Source organism: Pogona vitticeps, chromosome 1 (assembly GCF_051106095.1).
Source record: "Pogona vitticeps strain Pit_001003342236 chromosome 1, PviZW2.1, whole genome shotgun sequence".
In the NCBI taxonomy this organism is placed as follows: domain Eukaryota; kingdom Metazoa; phylum Chordata; class Lepidosauria; order Squamata; family Agamidae; genus Pogona; species Pogona vitticeps.
This window is the reverse complement of record NC_135783.1, coordinates 78070131-78091489: the sequence shown is the minus strand read 5'-3', so window position 1 is coordinate 78091489 and position 21359 is coordinate 78070131. Positions and strand designations below refer to the sequence as shown.

Below are 21359 nucleotides of genomic sequence, written 5' to 3'. Positions count from 1 at the left end.
TGTGTGTCCTATAAGTTTAAAGCCAGGGGACCCATCTCCACCTTTCCTAACTGGTGTCCTAGCTTACTGGTCCAGTATGAAGGTGTTTCTGCATGGGCTGCACTTGTGCAGCAGTCTTGCCCCACAAAAAAAAGGGCTAGGGAAAGAAGGTAGGGAGAGAGCTGGTAGATGTGTATACAGCTGCAACCTCCCTGCCCCCAACCCTTGCCTGTCCTGTTCTCTGTGACTCAAAATGGCCCACCTCTTCGCCTCCTGATTTCACTCTTGATAGCTGGGCTATCTATTTGGTAACAAATGAATATTTTATAAATAAAGAGCCATAGGGGCAAAGTTGGGATAGGCAGGCTGGATGCACTTCACACATTAAATTGAACAAAGCTCCAGACATTCAATCCTATTGGATATTTAAGGAAACCTTTCCTTTAGCGTTCCTAATTGCAATAAATTAATTAACCACTTATGGAATGTAATTAAATGAACCCCCAAATGTGTTTTTGTTTTTTGTAGGAGTGCACTGGCTGATAGGAGTCTGCCTTTCATACAGGAATAGGCCATGCAAGGCACATTTTAGAAGTGAACTTGATGGGCAGCAGTCATATATATGCTTATTTTGGAGTTAGCTCAGTTGAGCAGATTGACACCAATGGTTTTCCAAATAAATGTTTGTAGAATTACAGCCATGCTAAGTGAGACTACAGTTTAATATAATAAAATTAAGCCATCATTTACTCCCGGTCAAACTCACTTGGTCTTCCAGGGATGGATCAACACAGAGTTCAATGAAACTTGTTTCCATTCCCCGCTAAAGCTCAAGTTAGGGAAAAGGACAGAAGGTCCCCAGCTTTCTTATCTTCTATGATGCCCCTTTACATATTGCTTCTAGAAAGCTATAGACAGAGGGAATGACTTGATAAAAACATAAAATTAGGCATCTGGCTCTATTGGACTTCATGTAAATCCACTCTCATCTGTTGGATCTGGACTTATATTCAGCAAAGGTTCACTCACCCTAGAGAAAGGGGCAAGAGAGTGATTATTAGCAAATTATCATTACCTGTGCAGCCCTATGACAAGTTCTTCTGGTGTATCAGCAAGCCTTATGGAGCAGCGTGGAAGTACTGCTAAGCCCTGCAGGAGGAACTGGTGATGATTATTTCCCTGCTAGTTGGAAGCCCTTCTTGGATACCAACTTCCTGCACAAATGGGAGATGCGGGTTTAGGAGGCCCAAACTCAGGTGTGCCAATGTGTCCAGCTGGAAGTAAGTAATACTATATAGTGGTCATAGTTTTCTTTTGGATAAACAGTTTTAAATGTTTTAGAAGATTTCTTAAATATAGGTTATATCTAGAGATGGGGTTATTCGTATATAAATATGAATATCCCTGCACAGGTGGCACTAAGGAGGGTCCAGCCCCATGGGGCCAGACAGGCCACTCACAGATTTGCTGCGGACGTGGACAGTGCAGTTCTACAAATGGCGCCACAGTGAGTGGGAAGACAAGCCTCACTGCAAGGGCGAAGAGTGGCGAGCGTATTGTACACTGCAGTGCCATTTGTAGAATTGCGCCATCCGCATCGGATCGGTGAGTGGAGTGTTCAGCCCCTGTGCGGGGATATTTGTATTCGTATATGAATATCCCCATCTCTAGTTGTATCTAATTCCGCCCATTTGCCAGTAGGACAGATACCAGTGTTAGACTGGAGTAGACTCTGTAGCTCTCCCACAGTCTGGAGAGTTTGGGGGTCCTTCCTGATTATACTTGGAAGGGAATATGGGGTTTCAGGAGAAGTAAGAGAAAGGGGCTTGTGTGAGTTTCTTTGTGTGGTGTTGGATGCAAGTCTGTAATTTGAGCATATGATAATACTTTAATTCAGTTTGAAATGCAATTTGTCTCCAAATTAAGGTTTTGATTAATAGCTATATAAAGAAAAGAAACCAACTTGTTGATTATCAGAGATATTTAGCACAACACTACCAGTGATGGGCTACAGGGGCCTTGTGTTTAGAAAAAGAGAAGGGGGGGAGGCTACATATTGTTTAATCAAGAAGAATACCTTGCCCAACAGATTCCAGTCACCAGACATACACTTTGCTATTATGATTAGCACCACTGCACATTTTTCTGTGGGAAAACAATTTGTAATTGGATAAATTGGAAACCTCATGCAGTGACATATACACAAGGCATTGCTGAATGCTAATTTCTGTACTAAAAACATACTAAAGCTCAATATGTGAAAATGTTCCTTACCTTAATGAGGTACCACTATGGTTGCTGGTACTGCAGGGTTTGCATGAATATTCAACATAATGAATATTATATTAATGCATATATATCTTAGGAGATGCATTTTAACAGCATACATTAAAAGCAAAACTGGTATGGAAGTGTGATGGCGAAGCTCTGCCCCCTGCAGCTAGTACTGGCAAACAGATAGAAGGTTGGTCAGTCTGTAACATTCAGCTTTTCACAATTCAGAAGCTGCTGGTTCATGAGATGTGCCTTGCTTTAGTGAAATCTCAGAAAGAAAATGTATGTATTGTCAGCCTATATTCCTCTCCCAAGTATTGCATTTTATACAATTGTTAATTACATTATGCACCAACGTACAAATGCGATCTTCTAAGTATATATCTCATGCTTTAGAATTGTGTTTACAAATGTGGGCAATAACTGAAATAATTAATTCTTCCCCCCATAAATTTCAAGGGAAGGGTATTAGAACAAGAGCAGTACCCCATGGCAAATAAATCCGACCTTTGGAGGTCACTACCCTTCACCATTTGGAAGTTTCCATTTGTTTATTACATTTTTATCCCACCTTTCCACTAATAAAATAGTGTTTGAGGCTCCATTGTCAGTGCACTAATAACATTTTGTAATAAAGCATGACTGAAAGCAAAGCTGCAGAGCTAACCTGAATGCCAGAAACTGGCCTGGAGACTTAGAGAACAAGAGCAAAATAGATGTTGTTCTGATAATAGCAGCCTTCATGCTGATTATCTATATAGTGGTGTAGCTGATGTATGTGTTATGGCTGCTTCAAACAATTATACGCTGTCAAGTCAATTCCAACTTACATTGACTCTTTTCTGTATTTTATGGGGACAGAGTAGTATGAAATGGTTCACCATTTAAATTCTTTTGGAGCCCCATGGGCATGTGCAGCTTGCCCAGGGCTCCACAAATTGATTTGTTTTCACACACACACATCTTCCAGGAGACACAGTGGGGAACCAAACTCTGGCCCTCTGGCTCTGAAGCCAGATACCCAACTCTACAGTATCAAATTTGATTTGTCAGATTCTAGGTTTAGATTCTAGAATTTAGCCTGGTTTAAACCTGACAGACTAATGCTTTTCTGTGGGTGTGATAGTATTTTACATGATGTTCATATTCTGTGAATTGTTGAGCCGAAGTATGAGAGGCACAGAGTCCTAGAACAGAGGTTACATCGTATGCATCATGCAATCGTTCCTTTATTCAAGGCACTCATATTGCTCGTTATAAACATTCTTGAAAGTTTGTAATAAAGTTGCTCCTGAAAATTAAGGCATTCATTTCATAACACTCGCTATAAAAATTCATTTATATTGTATAGCAGTCCAAGGTTGATCCCATACTCATTCTGCAACATATTTTTGTCTTTCAATTATTTTGGCATTCAGTTGGATTCCAGGAGTAATAAAAACTGCACATCAACCGGGATGGGGGTAGGGAAATCTAGTGGGAACAATGCTTCTCTTTCCATTATCCTCAGGTGGTATTTAAATATTTTGTACATGACAAGATTGGGTGTCCATATTCATGAAAACTGGAGAAAGTCACATGCTAGTAAAATCTCTAATAGTAAAATTAATTTTTAGATGGGCTGTTTGATATAATTTGCATCTTTATTTCTTTAGGAACACAGTGAAGAACAATAGTGGTGCTTGTCCTTAGTTGTCCTTCTTCCCCAGTGGTGGGATTCAAATACATTAACAACAGGTTCTATGTCCTAATGATAAATAAATAAATAAATAAATAAATAAATAAATAAATAAATAAATAAATAAATAAATAAATAAATAAATAAATAAATAAATACCCAGGACAGTGGATCCGATGAGGGTTTCTTCCACAGTGGTCTCCCAGCAGTATGCGCAAACAGTGTATCTGTTTGGGCATACCGCTGCTGTTACCCTCACTATGGGCATGTGCCAAACACACACACACACACAAACACACACCTCACAGTGGGTGCTTATGACCATGTTTGACAGAGAACTGACACATCTCTCCTTCCCTTTACCTCCTATTTCACCCTATAACTCACCAGCAAAAATTGCTTCCCTCCCCTTTCCTGCTCCTGAAATGACTGCTTGTTGTTACCTGGAGGCCGCCTTTATGCACCTGTTGTGGAGTTATTCCCCCCCACACACACACTTCCTTCTGGCTTGGAAGGTATGGTCTCTTTTCAATCTGTCACCACTCCACCTCAACCCCACCACCTCAATCAGTCCTTCAGTTACTGACTTCTCTGAGGTCTCCTCCTCCTCCATCTTCCCCCTCACCCCGCACCCGCCGCTTCTCCTCACCAGTTGCTTTGAGGGGTGTTGGTGTTGGTGGAGGCGCTGGTGGTGATGATGGCTTCCCTCAGAGCCCTGGCAGGCTCCACCTCCCCCACTCACCCTCAGCGGCCGCTTCTGAGAGAAGAGTTTCAATTCCCCTTATCTATTTATATGTTTATGTGTTTTCCTTTCTTGGACCTGGATATATGGCCTTCAAGAATAGTAAATCTTACTAGTGTTAAAATACTGATAGCTGTCTTCCTCCTTCTAACAGAGTGGGCCATATGTGTGCCATTTGTCTCCCAAAATTGTCAGTTTTGAGGCAGGAGGAAAAGTTCTTTGCTATTCTAAATGAGGCTTGGAGGTTTGATCTCTTTGTGGTGTGAGTGACTTTTTTATTGCATACTTGCTTGCGTGGATCAGTGAGACCGTCACTGGTTCATGCATTGGATATTCTCTCAGATATTTTTTAAAAAACTGTTTCTAGGCAGAGCAACAGTCTTATGTGGTACCTTTAACTTGAAAAAAATCATAGTAAAACTAGGACGGTTGGGTGTTTGACTGAAGCGGTCTCACTCCAAAACTTTTTCCCTCTGTGTCCTGCCCACATGCCTTGTCAATCACCACCCCTCAAGGAGTCATCCTCCCCCCTTTCCCCCCAGTGATGCCTCTGCTCTTTCCAGGGCTCTGTCTCTCTCACCCCCACCCCACCTCAGACGGCTCAGTGTGGCACGGGAAGGGAGGCAGCTAATTGTGCCCCCTTCCCCCCCGCTCGTCGCTGGTCACCTGGCCCCTCCTCCTTCATTCATCTCAAGCCAGCAAACGGTTCTCAGAACCAACAGTACATTTAGGAACCGGTTCTATAGAATAGGTGAGAACCTGCTGAATCCCACCTCTGTTCTTCCCTTAAACAAATGTTTCAATCACTTTTATAACCTCTGTTTCTTAGCACCCTATTTGCTATGTCAGCTATGCTAGCTGTAACCATGCAATTATTCTGTCCTGGCTAATTAAATAAACATATGAAAGTTTTACTTCCTGGAGTTTTATTTTAAAAATGATCAAAGTTCTAAAGCTATCAGAAGAAAAGTTTAAAAGTGCTTGTTTCTCTGTTGGATTAAAAACAACTGTTGTAGAGCACTTCAAAGAGAATATGTTGCTGGAAATAATGTTCAAAAATTGTTGGCTTAATTATTGGTAAACAATACTAGCATATTATAATTTTTAAACCTCTAATACTCTTAATCACTGTAACTTCAATTTCTGTAAGGAGTATTTCAAATGTTTTATTGTCCTGCTAGTTCATCACCATAATAAGAGTGTTAAAATATGGCTTCTCAAGCTTCTCCAAACATCTGAAGTTGCTTTGATCCTAATTCTTAGACATCAAAGAGTTCTCCAGCTCAGTGACTTTTTTTTTTTTTTTTTTTTGCTTTCTGCTTGGTGGGGTTTCCTCTGTTATTTATTTATTTGTTTGTTTGTTTGTTTGTTTACTTAGTAGTTCAAACACTATTGCATTGTTTCACTAATGTCTTGTATGTGTATTTGTGGGCTGGTTGTGGGCCAGCCAGCAGTTGGAGATATAACAGGGGAGAAACACAAAGGGAAATGGAAGTTTGGAGATGGAGTTAGGATATGGAAAACAGGCAGAGACCTGAGGAGGAAAAGAGCAATTGAAGCATTCCAAGAATGCCGGTGGTACGAGATAGAGCACCGTGAATAGTCTATAGTGTTGTCTGGCAATGGAAAGGGAATGAGCCCCATGCCCTCACTAATGGGCATTGTTAGAGGCAGCTGAAATATACTGAACTACTGTGCTATTGAGTCGCTACTGGGCCTTAACTGTCATTTGGACTACCTACGTATGTAAACTTAGTCTGTGCAAACAGCATACAAAAGCAGGTGTATTTTGTACCTATACAGTAGCATTTTTAATCTCTTGTTGCCAAAATGAATGAAAGTCATGACCATTCGTTTCATGATGGTGGCATTTCAAGAGTATTTGTGATAAGTAATGAACTATATTACCACTATGTCTTGGCCAAATGGAAAGTTGATCATGCTTGACCTGTTTCATTAGTTGAAACTTTTAATCACTCAACTGACTTGGGTTTTTTTGGCTAGGAGAAGAATATCTGGTAGAAACTTTACATATATTTTTCAAAAAAGTTTTCCTATTTTGTATGTATAGAGTTCTGTAGCTCTTTTTCAGTAGTATAGGAGTCTTATAGGAGGAGTCTTAAATGGAAAAATAATCTGGAATGCAGTGCATATATTCCTTTATTGGATATTTTCACGTAAATTTATGGCTACGCTATGTAGTCCCACATCCATGAGAACTTTTATTGGAATGAAATATAGGACTTCTTCCACAACACTTGTCAATGACCTAAAATATCAGTGAGCTGACTTTTAGAGGAATCGGGAATAGCCCATAGTGTTCATTTAAAACTGGCTTGCAAATACAACATCTTAATGGTAAGCAAAGGTCCTAAAACAAGCAGTCCTTACTTTTCACCTTTTTAAGAAGTGTGAAAGAAACTACTCAGTTTGGATAAGTATGTTAAGTACTCTGTTTCCATACATAACCTTCCCATTTGTAAAGTTCTGATACATAATTTCTTTGCCAGATACTAGCGAAGGACGATACTAACTTCACTGAAGTCAAGCATATCCCCCACCACCAACACCACCAACACTCCTCCAGTTGAGTGAGTAATTTGTTCAGAAAATGTTAGAGACATTCTTCTCACTGGAAACCTGATCCTTAATCCCAGTTTAGTACAGACAGCTGCAATAGATGTCTTTTTCCCCCTACTTAACCAGCTATCACACATGTTACCTAGTCTCCTTCATGGCCTTCCTCACTGTTTGTTGATTCTTGGCACACTGCCCAGGAAATATATCTGATCACATTTATAATATTGTATGTAGCATTAATGTTTAAGTTAAGATAATGGTGTAGTCTGCAGTGTTGAGCAGGAGCCAGACAAAATTGAGCTTTGGAAGAAAATATAAAACATGTAATCTAATAAAAATGTATTCCGTGTAAACATGTATTTCTTGAATGGATGATATAGATTTAATGAAATTATCTTGCTTTGTAAACAGGATAAGGAAAGTAATAAAAGCAGATTTTGTATGTACAGCTCCACAGAAGAAAGGCAGGAGAAAAGCATTTATGACAAAATGATTTTTACCAGAGTTGGTGTTGTGTGTTTTTTTTTTTACATGAAAAGGAAACGTGGTGGCAGTAGGTGATTCTTGCTGACGGATATGGAAGCAGCAGTTTGCAAACCTAACAGCTTTCTTTGAGAGGTCTGTTGTGTGTGTGTGTTGCAAAAATCCTGAATGAAAAAAGGAAGATTATCAAGAGTCATCAATTCCACTTACTGTTATGGTGCCTTTTGATCCATGTTGGATCAAATGATGTTGCCAGACATGGCCTTTAACATAGTGCGGGTGACTGTAAGGCAGAAGTTGAAGGACCTTAGAGCCCTTTTTCTTCTTGAAGTTTGTGTTCCATGAAGAAGAAGAAGTGTACTGAAAACAATTAGTTGTACAGATGGTGTCATCAGAATATTTTGGCACCATAGACTGGCATCTACACTTTCTTCAAGAAGAATTTCTGGCAAGAGTTGGTTTGCACTACATGAGGGTGAAAAAGATTTACTTTATCAGGGTCTCATGCATCTCATCAGGTGCACTGTAAACGGGATCTTGTAGGGCAGAGAGAGACAGATTCCCAGAGAACAGGGGAATGCCAAATACTGGAAATAAGAATCTCACTGGTGCTTCAGAAACTGAGGTAGTCGTACAGTAACCCACTAATGACAGGAAAAGACAGTAAAGAAACACCTGGAGAGATATTTCAAATGTCTTTCAGTGTCACTATACCAATGCACAAACAAGATAAGCTTAAATTCTTAACATAAGAAAGCAAATGGGTTTAATAGGCATTATCGAAACCTGATGGGGTGAAACTCATGAGTGGAATGTGGTAACTGAAGGGTGCAACTTGTTCAAAGGGGATAGGCTAAAAAGTAAGGAGAAGTAGCGTTATATATGAAGGATGGAAATACTAGGCATGGGATTTACAGGGCGGGCCATGGAGAGATTTCACTACAGTTACTAGAATCCAGCAGGAACTCTCCCAGCTAGAATTCTGACAGTTGCTGCCAAAACATCCAAATTCTCAGAGGAGTTTCAGGATCCTTACCTGTTCCTTGCCAAGGCTCTCTCTGCAGAGGGTTGTTGAAGAATGAACATAAGTGAAACTTTCTAAGCTCTGTGCAGACAGCAAAAGCATTAGGAGATGGTAACCTCTCTGTCTGCTAGGCCCTGTAGAGGGTATCTCTCGAAAACTATCACTCCTCTAATGCTTTGCTGTTCTTTGTATAATAAATGCTAAAATGATACAGGGATTTCCATGCAAAGCTTTCAAATGAGCTGAAATTTTAAAAAGGTATGTAGAGGAAATGGCATGAAGGGGAAATCATCAAAGAAGAGTACACATTAATAGCCCGCGTTTGTTCGGAGAAGGTAAGGAAGTCTAAAATTTAAGATGAACTCAGGCTTGCAAATGAGGTTAGAAATAACAAAGAGACCTTTTTCATCTCTTCATGGAACAAAAGGAAGAACAAGGAAGTTGTGGGTGTAATGTGTAGGAAGGATGGAGAAATTCTGATGGTGATAGAAGATGGAATTGTTTGTACACATACTTGGCTGCTCTCTTCTCTTGAAAGGGAAATAATGTACAGTCTGCTGAAAGCAGAATCAGTTCTGCAGAGAGGCAGATACTGCCCATCATAGGAGAAGAGGTGATATAAGAACACTGACCTACCCTAAGTGAATTCAGGTTTCTATGGTTAAAGGAATAACATAAGTACTCAAGGAATTTGCAGGTGTAATTTCAGAGCCTCTTTTTATAACTTTTGAGGATTTTTGGAGAATAGAAGACATCCCTGAAGACTGGAGGCAGACAGACATTATCCTTATCTTCATAAAGTCTGTATGTGGGAGGAATCCAAGCAATTACTGACTGGTCAGTTTGACACCAGCACTAGGAAAAGGTTGGTAGAACAGATTATAAGCCAACCCTTCTGTAAGCACTTGTGGTGTGTGTGCATATTTGTGTGTGCGTACGCGCATGCATATGAGATCCAGGATAGTTTTCTTATAAATTCTGCCAGAGTCATCCCATCAAAGTTTTATTTTTTGTTTGTTTGTTTTGTTTATTGATCTATAGAGTTACCAGTTTGGTAAATCAGGAGAATGTTGTTGATACAGTGTATCTTGACCAAAGCAAGGATTCCAACAAAATTTCCTATGACATTTTTGTGGCCGTGCTGTGAAAGTATAGGCCAGATAGTGTTCCTTTTAGATGGATTTTTAGATCCCTGGTGGGCTCTACAAAAAGACTGGTCACCAATCATTCTTTGTTACCCTGGAGAGATGTGAGGAGTGCCCTGGAAAGTCCTATCCTGGACCCAGTGTTATTCATTATACTGTAGTTGTAAATGACATGGCTGATGTAGCCAAGGGAAATGTTAATCAAATCTGTGAATGATGGTAAGCTGGGTTCAAGGGTAGCTAAATCATCAGAAGACAGAATTAGCATTTCATGATTATTTTTGCAGATTGTGTAATTGGGCTAAAACAAACCCACTAGGTTTCAGCAGAGAAAAATATCAAGTTTGCATTTGGGCAGGAAAATCAGATCCACAAATATAAGATGGGTGGCAGCTGGCTTGTGAAAAAGAGATTGGGGTCCTAATAGACAAAAAGCTAAATTGAGTCAACAGTGTGATATGGTAGCCAAAAAGAGAGAGACTGATTCAAATATATGCTGTATTAGCAGAAGTATAGTATCCAGGTTAGACATGGGAAAGAATTAAAAAATGGATTGCAATATTTGTAAGGAATCACTGATTCGTTAAATACTCATCCCTTCATATTCATCAGTTCCAGAGATCACCACAAATATGAAGGGATGAATATTTCCCCATTTTTATTCAACTCCCCCCATAGGAAAATAGAGAAAGCTAGCTGTCCCTCTCTTCCTATGGTTTTCCCATTTTGCCTATGGGCCCGCCGATCAGCTGTGGTGCAGGGGGCGGGGTCAGGTTTTTTTAGATCTAACTCCCCACGAATCAACGAATAAATTTGTGCTTCATCGGTTCATGGGGGGGGAGCTTTGTGCTTTGTCAACTTTGATGGATCTCAAAGCAGGACGACTCACCAAAATTGTGAGTCATCCCCATCTTTAGTCCAGATCAAAAGAAATAATAGTACTACTATTCTGCTTTGGCAAGATCTCAATATTGTGTCCTTTTCTGAGCACTCCAGTTTAAAAAGAGTATCAACAAATTGAGTGTCTAAAGGAGGGTGATCAAGATGATAAAGGATGTGGAAAGCAATCTTTGTGATGAATGCTTGGGGCAGTCGGGTTTGTTTAGTCTGGAGAACAGAAGATCAGGAGATCTTAGAAAAGCTAGTATATATGTTGTATGGAACAACTTGTTTTTTGTTGTCTAATGGGTACTATCCAAAGAAACAGTTTCAAATGAAAAGAAAATAAATTCCAACCATTATTGAAAAAACTTCCTGGTGATAAAAAATTTTTGGCAGTGGAATGGAATACCTCAGAAAGTGATGGACTCTCATTCATTGAAGATTTTTAATCAAAGGCTGGAAAGCCATATGTCATGGATGCTTTTAACTGGATTTTTCTAGGTTGGGCTGTATGATCTTTGTGGTTCCTTGAAGGAATACATTTCAATATTTCTAGGTCCTATACATTGGACAGGTGTTCATGAATATGACATGGATATGCTGATTCACAAATGGCAGAACTGATTGACCAGAAAGTCATATATCGCCAATTATAAGATTATGAGGCTGTTCTTCCTTGCCTGTCTGCCTGCACTGGGTATGGATAACTTCAGTTGATCTTGGAGCCACAGTTTCTCTCCAAATATCTGCCACAGGCCACACTAGGTTATAGATAAAAACTGAGTGCCCAAATGGGCATTTCTAGTTTTGAATGGGGAGACTGGAGACTTTGGGAGGCCTCCCTAGATAGACATATTTCTGTTGCTTCCCCCCCACTCCAGTTTTTGAACCAGCAGACATGGGGAACTGTAGAGTGGCCTAATGGCTAGAAAAAGGCCACAACAGACCATATGCTATGCATGGGCCACACTTTGCCCAACCAAGGTCTACCCTTCAACAACAACAACATGCTGTCAAGTCAGTTCTGAATTGAACGTCCAACCTTTGGCTCCACAACCATATATCTTGATGTAATAATAACCATGTGCCATCAATCAATTCTGCTTAATAGTGACCCTTTTCAGGGTTTTTCATGCAGAGAATACACAGAAGTGGTTTAGCATTTTCTTCTTCTTGGGGTACTCTGGGACCGTGCAACTCACCCATGGCTAGAGAGGCTGGCTTTTCCCCTGAAAACACAGTGGGGAATTGAGCTCCCATCTTCTGACTCTACAGCTAACTCACTGAGCTATCCAGCCACCTAATCTAACTATAATTTTGAATAATTAAATGGAACATTTGTGGTTTTTTACAAACACACCCAGAACAATTCTATAGCAAATCTGCCACACATTTCTGTATATAGACCAAGCTTCTATTTACATCCCAGATAGCCTGTTTCTAAAGTCAGACCATTCCAAATTTACCTCCAAATCTGGTTAAAATTTACCTAGCCATTTTCATGTGATGAAATACCAAGGAGACAAAGAGACAGAAATATACTTTTATTTATATGGATAAACCAGAATCAAGCCATGTTTTCAGATCCTAGTTTACTCCCACTAAACACAAATTAGACAAACTCTTATTTCCCAGTTTCAGATATCATGGGAAAGTGTAATTCCAGTGGAACAACTTCGAAGTGGTTAAGAAATGGCTGTATTTTTTAATGAGTTAATAAGAGAAAATGTAACTTGTCATGGGTTTGGCAAAAAATTATTCCAAACTGGCTTATCAAGTATTTGTTTACAACTTGTATCTTATAGTTCAAATGTTACAAGGATACATGACTTTAACCCAGTTTCCATCTACTTTGCTACATACATATGTGAATATAGTGAAGATGTCATCATCACCATCATCTTAGAACTTCAGCATTGGAAGATACCCTATGGATCACTGAACCCAGTGGCCGATAGCTGAACTGAATGGTGGGCTAGGTGTCCGATCACATTTCCATTCCCTCCCCTTTGTGACCTTGTCATAACAGAACAGCTGATGGAGGCAGGCTCAGTTTATGATTGATTAGGAAATGTACAACTTATATCCCCTTAGAGAGTGGGTGTGTGATTCTTTTTGGGATTATATTACTGGGATAGATCTTCTTTTCTTGTAGCCTGATAAAAGCCTCAGTACAAAAATAAAAATCCTATTAGGTCATACCTCAAAATGTTGCCAATGCAGCATTGTCCCCTGGCACACATTCTGGAGTGTTTTGTCCAATTTAACATTAAACAGGATGTCACAGTGTTTTCCTCAATGGCCTTTGGGAGACTTTTCCATGCTCTCATAGATTTCATTTAAGAAACATTGCCTGGGAATGTATCTAAATTAATTTTCTTTTTCTCTCTCTTTTATTTCCTGGATGTGTTCCTAGGATTACTTCTTTAGATACAAATTAAACTTTTAAAGTACCTGGACTGTTGGGTATTGTGAGGTTTAAATCATATCAGTGCTGCATTATGTACAAAAGAATGATGCTGCTTTTTACATTATTGTATTCATGATTCTACTTCACAAGCCATTTTGTATGAGACTTAAACATACATGTTTTGGTAATACAGTCATTTCTGAGTCACTCTTTGAAAATCTTTCACTCTTGGCTTGTGGTCTTCTCTTTGAAGCAAGGTGTTCCTTGGATTTTAATGTGTGTTCATGCTAACTGCTGTCTTCTGTGTTGTTGTAACATAATTTCTGGAGCCCACTTGGTTAGACATACAGTATGTCTGAAGTTTAGTAAATAAAGTAGCAGAGATAGTTTGATTGAAGGCTTGCTTGCATGTAAATTCTACTATCTACTTAAATCAGTTTGCTATTTATTTGTAGAAGTCACTAACTGAACAAGAATTCGGTGTAATAAAAGTACTAAGTGGATAAACAGACAGAAATGTATGTTTATTTATATGGATAACCTACAATCAAGCCATGGTTTCAGATCCTAGCTTACTCCCACTAACCACAAATTAGACAAATTATACTTCCCAGTATCAGGTATCATGGGAAAGTGTAGTTTTGAAAGAAGAAACTTTTAATTTTTTTCTTTTGAGCTCCAACAAAAGGGAAAGTTGGAGATCACCGGCTGAACAATATTATAGGAAGCTGAGATTTAAGTTCTTTTTTTTACCAATTTCATCAGCTGACTGCAGTTAAAATAGGCAACCTGTTGAAATCTGGATGTGCTCCTTCTCTATATGAGAGAATATAGAAATATTGATGCTTAATGTTATTAGCACCTCTCCTCAGTTCTCTGGTTTTTCAGTTGTCTGCAAATAGCTCACATTCCAAGACCTGTCATGGTGGGGAACTGATGTGTTGATTTTATCATCACCATTTAGAAAAGATGGTTGAAGAGATGGTTAGCTTGCATCTCTAAAGCAACTTGGCATATTATTCAAATCCTTGACTTCTGATCTACTACAATAAAAATCCAGTTCAGATATTATGTTGTATATATTGGGACTGCAATGTGTACATGCTGCTCCTGCGCCACCCACATCCATATCCTTGATCACTCCACCACTGATCGTTCCACATTGAGCACATTGTTCCCTTGCTAACCAGCATATCAAAACCATTAGCCCTAAGTCTGACCTTTATTATATGATGGCACAGTTTCCTGCCCCTGTTAATTTTACCTTGAGAATCATGCTCCTTGCTTGCTTGCTTGTGGGCATGTCTTCCTTCTACTCCCTCATTTCCATATTAGAATATTTTGCAGAGTTTTCTGTGTCCTTTGCCAGCTCCCTTTTAGTAATATTCCCAACAGGTGAACTTCTTGTACTTTTGATGTATACATTATATTAAGTCACTATCTAAATACTCTTCTCCTAAAATGGGAATGAAGAAGTGTGCTGCAAAAGGACTGTCACTCCTCAAGCCCTTCTAGTTTTCTCTGCCTATGATAGACAGAGGGGAAAAAGCAGTTTTGGGGGTGGTTTTCTCTTGGTGGTTTTGAGAGTTTCTTATTTTCACTGACATTGAAAGCTGTCAGAGTACAAGATAACTATACTAGACTCAGGCTGGCATAGGTTAGGAGCATATTCTCATGCCACCAAGAAAATAAGGAGCCCTCTGGAAACCACTGATGTTTCTTTTTGCAGGTTTGTGACAAACGGCTATACTAGAAGAATATACCTCTTTTGACATAGTAGTTTTTCTATCCCATCATAATTCTCTCAGACAGTCTTAGTGGAAGTTACGATAGCTGTGAAAATGTCTAAATTAAAAAAACAACTCTGTTTGGTTTACTTTACATTAGAAATGGTACGTTGTGCTAGCATCAATAGTGGCCCTCTGACATTATACTCCATGGTCAGAATGGAAACTTGGATTTCACTTGTAGCACGCTGAAGCATGTGGAATTTGTGACACATTATATCCTTCCAGATTTTTATTTTATTTTATTTTATGCAGGTTATTCAAGCAGTCTTTTTTGGAATCTGTGTGTTGACTGACCTGTCCAGCCTTCTGACTAAAGGAAACGACAATCAAGAACAAGAAAGGCAGCTAAGAAAACTCATTTCTCTCCGTGACTGGATGATGGCTGTCTTAGCTTTCCCAATTGGTGTTGTAAGTATCATGCTAAGTAATAAAAATTCCTTCCAGTTTGGTCAATATAACTTCTGCATTGTTTTCAGTTTACCAGGAAATAAAAGGTTTTTTTTATTTAACAAAATGGATGCAATGATTATTTAAAGAAGGAAAACTTCTAATTCTTTCGTTCTTTTGTTCTGTACATTTAACTTTTATGTAATTTACCTGTTAGGTTTATGTCATTTATCTTTTTTAAGTATTACATTTTTTAAAGTATAACACTTAAATATATTGTGTGTACACATGTATGTGTGTGTCTATAAAATGGAAAAGGAAATAGCAGTTCTAAACTTAAATGCATAATTTCTCTCATTCACTTGATGTTGTTTATGTTCCATTAAACATGCCTCCAGAGAGCACTTAAGGCAACTCACAAGATCATATAAAAGTAACAATTAAAAACAATTAAATCAACATAAAATGACATCAAAATCAATTTAAGTGCAGACATTTGTCACAGAAAACATAATAGCAAAAGAACATAAGAAGCCACCATGCTCTCAGGATATCAATTTGTCATTCCCCAAAGTGATTCAGTAACAGCTGAGTTAGGAGCAATGTCCACTCAAATTAGCTCACTTTGTTAAGGATTCCTGTGGGAGGAGCCATTCCATGAATTAATCTGCAGCAAGACTATTTAGTATCCTAAAAGCTAACACTGATATTCCGAATGAGAAACTGGTCCTTCCATGACAGCTGTTATACGACGATTCTGTCAGCTCACTCTTGCTTCACTGGGCTGCTGTAAAAGTAGAAGTTGAACGAATTGAAGTTTCTGAAGAGTTTTCAAAGGCAGCTGCATGCACAGTATGTTGTAGTTGCCCACCTGTGAAGATTGCTAAAGCATGTTTCATGGCAGTGAATAACCACCTTGTAGGATGAACAGCTGGAGACAGTGGTAAGGTTCTACCTGGCAAGGCTCAGAGAAAACTTCAGCGGTTCATAAAAGCCTGGCTCCAATGTGAGATGAGCTTTTGAAGCCCCTAACATCTAGGTTAATTGAAAAACCCCACCAATAACATCATTGTATTATGTGGCCTGGGCTTTCATACATTGTTCCTTATCTGTCCATCATTTATGCTATGTGCCTATTCGAGATTTATTTGCCTTTTCTCATTGTGCTGAAAAGAAGAAATGAAATGAATAGTTATCAATATATTGGTTACATTTCACCTTAAATTAGGAATAGGCAACCTCTTGTTTTCTGTCAAAGGTTGCATTCCCACAGTCAGGAATTGCATGCCTATGGTGGGCAAGATGGAAATGGGTGCCAGGATCAAAACCCCACGTTTCTTTTCTACCACCACTTTCTCTCCCCACTTCTCACTTACATGGACTGCTTCCACTTGCAGAAGGAAAAATTATTTTTTGTGGTCTTTGAGAATCACATAATTGGGTTTTCTGCCTGTGTAAATGCTTGGTTGGAATGTTTCAGAGCACACTGTTTTCTCCTCCTCCATTATGCTCTGTGCAAGCTCCAAGCTGCCAATGGCTTCTCCTCAGTCTCTTTCTATCTGCTGCACAAACACAGCTCAGAGAAAATATTCTGGACCAGCCATTCTCAACAAGGGCCACATTTTAAGGATGGCAAAGTTGTTACAGATTCAAGTTCAAACACCTGCCAGTAGCTGGGCTAATTTTCACTCAGGTTAAAAACAAAACAAAACTAATAGTCTTGCTCAGTTCAGCAGCTCTAAGTGATTTGGTTATGTAATTTTGGCTTAAGCCTTCCTTTGCTCTTCTGATATCTTATGGAACAGAAAATCTCTAAAGAGTTAAAGAGGAGGGTTACTCGTACCTCTCTTGTCAAGCATTCTATGCTTAATGCAATCATAGCTGAAGCCTCTCAAATTAGATTTAGAGGCCGCCTGCTTTCAACACCCAATAATAAAGAAGGACGTAGACTAGATATGTTAGGACATAGATTTTAATCTTCAGCAGCTTTAGGCATGAAGGATTACGTCCTATCATGGATATTTATGCAGACAACAAATATATAGTAGCAAAGAAGTTTTGCATGGTGACTCTACTATCCTTTCATTGCTGAGGAAGGAGATTGGTTCCCCATAGTAGACTTGATGAATGCTTATTTTCACATAACCATCAGGCAAGATCATCAATGTTTCCTTCATTTCACGCTTGGAAACAAGATCTTCTTTCTGGCCTATCTGCGACTCCACAAATTTTTATGAAATGCATGACTCCAGCATACCTCAGATTCAGATGGATTACCATCTTTCTGTGTATAGACAACTGGCTCCTGATTTCTGAGTCACGAAGCACCTTGGAGAGAAACATTGCATTACATTCAACCTGTTATCCAGTATCGGCCTCCATGTAAATCTCAAGAAGTCATCTTTGATATGAAATACAAAGGTACTACTCTAAATTCTGTGATGGCAAGATCATAGCTTCTACAGGAAAGAATTCTCAAGATCATTCTCACAACACAGATCATGACTGGTCATTGTTTTTTAATCAGCACATGTGATTCGAAAACATTTTGGACTGATGCCCTCAACCACAATGTTTGTCAGACACTCCCGATTCAGAATGAGACCTCTTCAGGCATGGTTTCTTTACCACTTCAATGTCAAAAGGGACAGTGGTAAGAAAAGGCTTATTCTTTCTCCAGAACGAATTATTCAGCTCTCTCTCTCTTCTTTCTCTGAAGAAACTACTCTTTCAGTCTTTGATGAACACAGACTTCAGATTCTTACTTCCAAGGCAGCATTTTTAGTTGCTGTAACTTCAGCTAGGAGAACAGGCAAGATTTATGCCCTTCTGTCTTATTTCTCACTCTTACAGATTCATCCAGATAAAGGTGTGGCTATGTTAGCGTCAGGGAACAAGCTAATGTGGACCATTTTGGAGTAGTAAGGCAAGCTAGTGTGAATTATCTAATCAAGCTCGACCAATAACATGGAAATGGCTCCTGCCATTTCGCTGCAGCAGTTTCTTTGCCTGCTCTTTAACAGGAAGCAAAGACTTTTAACAATAACTGATTAAGCACATCAGTGATAGCCTATGTGGAGTCAAAAATATGTTTTTTTCACTTCCCCTGCCCTGTGCTGAACTGGGGAAGTGATTAATTTGCCAATATCCTGAAGTGACTCACTTATTAAGCCACTTCATGATACTGGCAAATTCAAACTGGAACACCTGTTTAGGATTGGTTCCAGCAATCATACATGCTGGAACCAATCCAAACAAGAGCAATCTGACCTGTATATAAAAAAAAGTAGAAACCCCTTGACAGGGGCCATAAAGATGTAGGTAGGAGCACTTTGAGGGTGTGGGGGATGTTCTAGCAGAGAACATTTTATTGCCATCTATAAGAGTGCACCAGCCCATCCCTACAGTGTTCCAAACAACAGGCTAATTGTCCATGCAGCCAGCCTCTAAGTTTATATCTTGACATGGACTTCTCATCTAAATCTCCAGTTTTCACTCCTCACAACCTATTATTTTTCCCAAAGTTCTTTTCTTCTCTTCAGTTATCACTGGAAAGAACTATGCACTTCCTTGACATTAAAAGATCACCTGGTTTCTACTTTTCTACCCTGTTTTCCTGAACATAACAGCTAACCTGAAAATAAGCCCTAGTATGATTTTTCAGGATGCTCATAATATAAGCCCTATCCCAAAAATAAGCCCCAATTAAGTGAAACCCTGCCCTCCACCATTGTGCAGCAACTAGAAGAAGATGACATGACTATAAAATAAAACATCCCCTGAAAATAAGCTCTAATGCATTTTTGGAGCAAAAATTAATATAAGACCCTGTCCTATTTTCAGGTAAACATGGTAGGACAAAAGAATTTAGGAAAATGGTCAGGCTTTTTGTTTGTTACCATGGTCCTGGAATAGATCAAACTGTTTCTGTTCAACATTTGTCAAATTGGATGGTATCTGCAATCAAATTGGCTTATGATGTGGCAAAGTCCCTCATTATGAGCCACCTCCAGCCACCTCTTTTTTATTTATTTTATTTTTTCTTTTTATTATATAAATCCAACCATATTGATTTAACATCGTGTCACCAGGGTACAGCTTATAATCATTTGTAAAACAACTGCTACACACATTACCCTCCTAATCTATACAACATCCTTCTAACCATTGATAGAATAAGTCCCATGTTTGATAATATTTTGTATCTTCTTTTCCTTTGATTTTCAGTGTTAGTCTGTCCATTTCAGCGCAATCCAATATCTTTTTAATTATTTCTTGATCTGTAGGTGTTCCTTCATTTTTCCAGTACTGTGCATAAATAATCCTCGACACTGTTAGAATATGCAGTATTAAATATACATTTTGTCTATCAACACTTTCTGGTATTATACCTAACAGAAAGAGCTCTGGCCTAAAATCTACATGCTTTTTGATTATTTTAACAAGCCATGTATGTATTTTGTTCCAAAAATTTTTTGCTTTATCACAAGTCCACCAGAGGTGATAATAGGTTCCAGTTTTTTATGACATTTCCAACATTTACTTGACCTGTTAGAATACATCTTAACCAATCTATCAGAAGGTAAATGCTATCTATAAAACATTTTGTAGAGATTCTCTTTATAAGATGTTGCCATTGTCATCTTATAGTTTCTAGACCACAGCCCTTGCCATTTTTCTAAGTCAATATTGTACCACCCAGCCACCTCTTGATTTATTTTGTTCTCTCACCTTGAGTCTTTGTCTATTGATATATTATTTGTACCATAGTTTAAATGATTTATTTTATATGCTGTTAGCTGCCCAGAGTAGTCGATTGACTAAATGGGTGGGCTACAAATTAATTAATTAATTGATTAATTAATTAATTAATTAATTAATTAATTAATTACATGCATACATACATACATACATACATACATACATACATACATACATACATACATACATACATACATACATACATACATACATACATACATACCATCTGCAGTCAAGGGTAGTTCAATTAGAATTTTCAGTACTTCGACAGCAGTTTTTTTAAAAGGAATTCAGATTTGGGACATTTGTAAAATGACTACGTGATCCCAACCTGCCACCTTTGTCAAACACTACAGGCTGAACCTATGAGCAAAAAATGACACTTCTTCCAGCCGGGCAGTGTTATCTTCTGCACTGCAGTGATCTTCATTTGCATGTCAACCCTCCTACAATATTTGAGCTGGCAAGTCACTCAGTTGTGTCATTCACAAAGATCACACAGAAGAAGAACAGATCGCTTACTTGTAACTGTGGTTCTTTAAGTGGCCATCTATGAATTCACACAACCTACCTTCCTTCCCTCTGTTTGCCACATCTCTTTCCATGATTTTGGAAGGGAAGTTAAGGAAAGCTGCTGGCAGCCTGAAGCATACAGAAAGCATAATGGAATAATAGAGAAACCTTTTAGTCTTCAGCTGTGTACTCTGGAATATTTTGACCAGGCTGCCATGCAAGCACAAAACCCAATTGTGTAAATTCACAGATAACCACTTGAAGAATCACAGTTACAGACTGGCAACCTGATCTTCTTGTTGCAGAAGCCACTTTCAGAGAGGTTTTTAAATTGGGCCACAATCCTCATGTAACTTTTAGACTGCAGGTTGCACACCACTGCCTTAAGTCTCTGGACAACTTTTCCAAACAGTTTAGGGAGTGGTGGGCAGGCAGATAGGACAGGAATTGAGGGAAAAAACTAACTAGAACTAAAATTAGCAGGGTATAAACTCAAAAGTGACAGTGATAATTTAGTTCTCTCAAGAAGAATGTAAGAAATCCAGTGGGATAGCTGTCTTCACAGAAATCTGACACATAATTTAGGCTCATTCTATTTAGCACTTCCGGGTTCTGCTAAGGAAATATATTCCACTTTTCTCAGGTGTTACAGAAAAATTGTCTTCCAGTAATGTGTCTGCATAAAGTAATCAGTTCCTGAGAAAGCATTGG

At 38.8% G+C, this 21359-nt stretch overlaps 1 protein-coding gene across 2 annotated transcripts in view; it reads left to right on the top strand.

The window, feature by feature from the left end:
• The window catches only part of AIG1 (androgen induced 1), a 118791-nt gene that overhangs the window by 11417 nt on the left and 86015 nt on the right, over positions 1 to 21359 (top strand). For both annotated transcript variants that reach the window (XR_012085682.2, XM_020813466.3), the window contains exon 2: positions 15240 to 15395. Coding sequence is in view for 1 of the 2 variants with exons in the window: in XM_020813466.3 (XP_020669125.3) it covers positions 15240 to 15395 (156 nt within the window). In the remaining variant the exon portion in view is untranslated. The remainder of the gene's footprint in view (positions 1 to 15239; positions 15396 to 21359) is intronic.